Below are 2022 nucleotides of genomic sequence, written 5' to 3'. Positions count from 1 at the left end.
CATATGCATTTTTTTAAAAATATTTCAACCAACCAAAGGTTCTATCCACATTTCTTGATTATTAGGATATCATCAAAAATACCAGGTATCTTATAGTACATACCTAATCATCATATTGCTATTAGAAATGGCAAATGTACCTCAACATTTACACTGAGAGGTTCATTAGAATTAAACTAATTTATTTATTATCTTTGCCTAATTTTCGTTTCGATATATTTGTTTAAACAGGAAGCTTATTGAACTTTTTCAAAATGTTTCAGTTCAACTATTTGACAGGAACATTTAAAATTAAGTTTCAGCATTGGAGGTCAACAAGAATTTTACCAAAAGAATAGAAAAAAAAAGAAAAAATAATTACCTGAAGAAGAAATAAAAATCAATACTTTCAATTTTTAAAATTAGATACAGCCCTATTGGTAAATTAAAAACTTTTTTAAATATAAATTTACTAACACATTCTTCTGTCAATTATTTAAAAGGAATAACCTACGAGAATAATTGTATCCCTAAAACAACATTTTGTTTTAGAATGTGCATTCCAATCAGGAAATTAAATACTATACAGATTGCCAAAACCAGAAAATATGTAATCAATAGGAACAACTGCAATATGACGTTTATTGTGACAAAAAAAAATAAAATTGTTTGGTTTTGTTATTAACAGGAGTGAATGAAGGTTTAATGTTACAAATTTGCAAAAAAAAAAATTACAAATAGTTTTTTATTTTTTGGTGGGTCATAATCTATTTCACCTACAAAGAAATCTTATAATTAGGTAAGCATTAAATAGTGTTTTCTTCGTTGAGTTCTATAAACAATTAATTAAACATAAATAGTAATAGCTAAACCGTTGCAGCAGAAACATTTAATAAAACTGGAATATTATGAGCTGGCCGCAGGAATTCATCTAATATTATTTATCAATTGGATCTACTTCTATAAACCGTCCTCATGAAGTCCTACAAAGTGGGCCGAAACGTCGATTACTAATAAATATTTTTTTCTGTTTCTTTTTTTTGTGGTTTTTGATCACAACCTGGACCATCTTCGACAATTTAATAAAACCATTTTTGAGAACAAAGGCTTGATGTGTCATTAAAACAAAAAAATTCAGAGGAGTAAAAGAAATGAAGTAAACTTTAGAAAACTTAATTTCATACCCATTAATCTTTGCTGAATATTAATATCAGTTCATTTATCCAACATCTTCTTTAACGTTATCCAGTTCTTAGTTGCATAATAAATTCCTCCATTGCTTCTTTTGCATATTTTATTTTTTATTCCTTGAACTCCTTTCCTAATCTTTATTGACAAATGGAGAATCAAAGCAGTCATTAACCTTCAACTGTCCCAAGGGGCAACCACGCATATCTTGGAACCTGTTTACTAGCTCGGCCCAGCATCTCCTTCGCCCTCAAGCTCATTCGCAAATATGAAGTCGACTAGAGCGGTGACCAAGGTAAGCCCTCTCAAAATATTGTTACATGATTATATGTATGTATGTATGTATGTATATGTATATGTATATGTGTGTGTGTATATATATATATATATATATATATATATATGATTATCTCAGTTGACAGCTCATTCTTATCAGTCCTGATGAAGCCATGCAAAGTGGTTCAATAAATAGTTTTTGGTATTATTTTGATACCTTTATTGACCACCACCCGGACTATCTTGCTCCAATATGTATATATATATGATTACATAAAAAGTAATTAGTGAATTTATAAAAAAAAAAAAAGCGTTTCCTTAGTAATATTTGCTTAAAATTTAAGTAATCCAATCTCTTCTTTGCGGTTGCACCTTTTATCGACATTTAAATCCAAAAAAAAATCTAAAATAAGTCAGTTATTTCACCCTAATATTTAATTACTTAAATGAAGGGTATGTTATATTAATAGCCAAAATTGATGGCTCTGCAAACAATAGTCAGGGGTGATACCAAATGGCGGCACTTGCAAAACGTTATAAAATATTAATATTTCAATTGTAACTCCATATCTTTGAAAC

At 28.7% G+C, this 2022-nt stretch overlaps 1 protein-coding gene across 1 annotated transcript in view; it reads left to right on the top strand.

Moving 5' to 3' along the window:
- Positions 1 to 1391: 1391 nt before the first annotated feature.
- The window catches only part of LOC106681197 (uncharacterized), a 13351-nt gene continuing 12720 nt past the window's right edge, over positions 1392 to 2022 (top strand). Inside the window, exon 1 of the mRNA XM_014421397.3 lies at positions 1392 to 1462. Coding sequence (XP_014276883.1) covers positions 1436 to 1462 — 27 coding nt within the window. The 5' untranslated portion in view covers positions 1392 to 1435. The remainder of the gene's footprint in view (positions 1463 to 2022) is intronic.

Source organism: Halyomorpha halys, unplaced genomic scaffold (assembly GCF_000696795.3).
Source record: "Halyomorpha halys isolate HHAL.00 unplaced genomic scaffold, Hhal_1.1 Scaffold316.1, whole genome shotgun sequence".
Lineage (NCBI taxonomy): Eukaryota > Metazoa > Arthropoda > Insecta > Hemiptera > Pentatomidae > Halyomorpha > Halyomorpha halys.
Note: the sequence above shows the minus strand (reverse complement) of the source record. Positions and strands in the feature narration are given on the sequence as shown.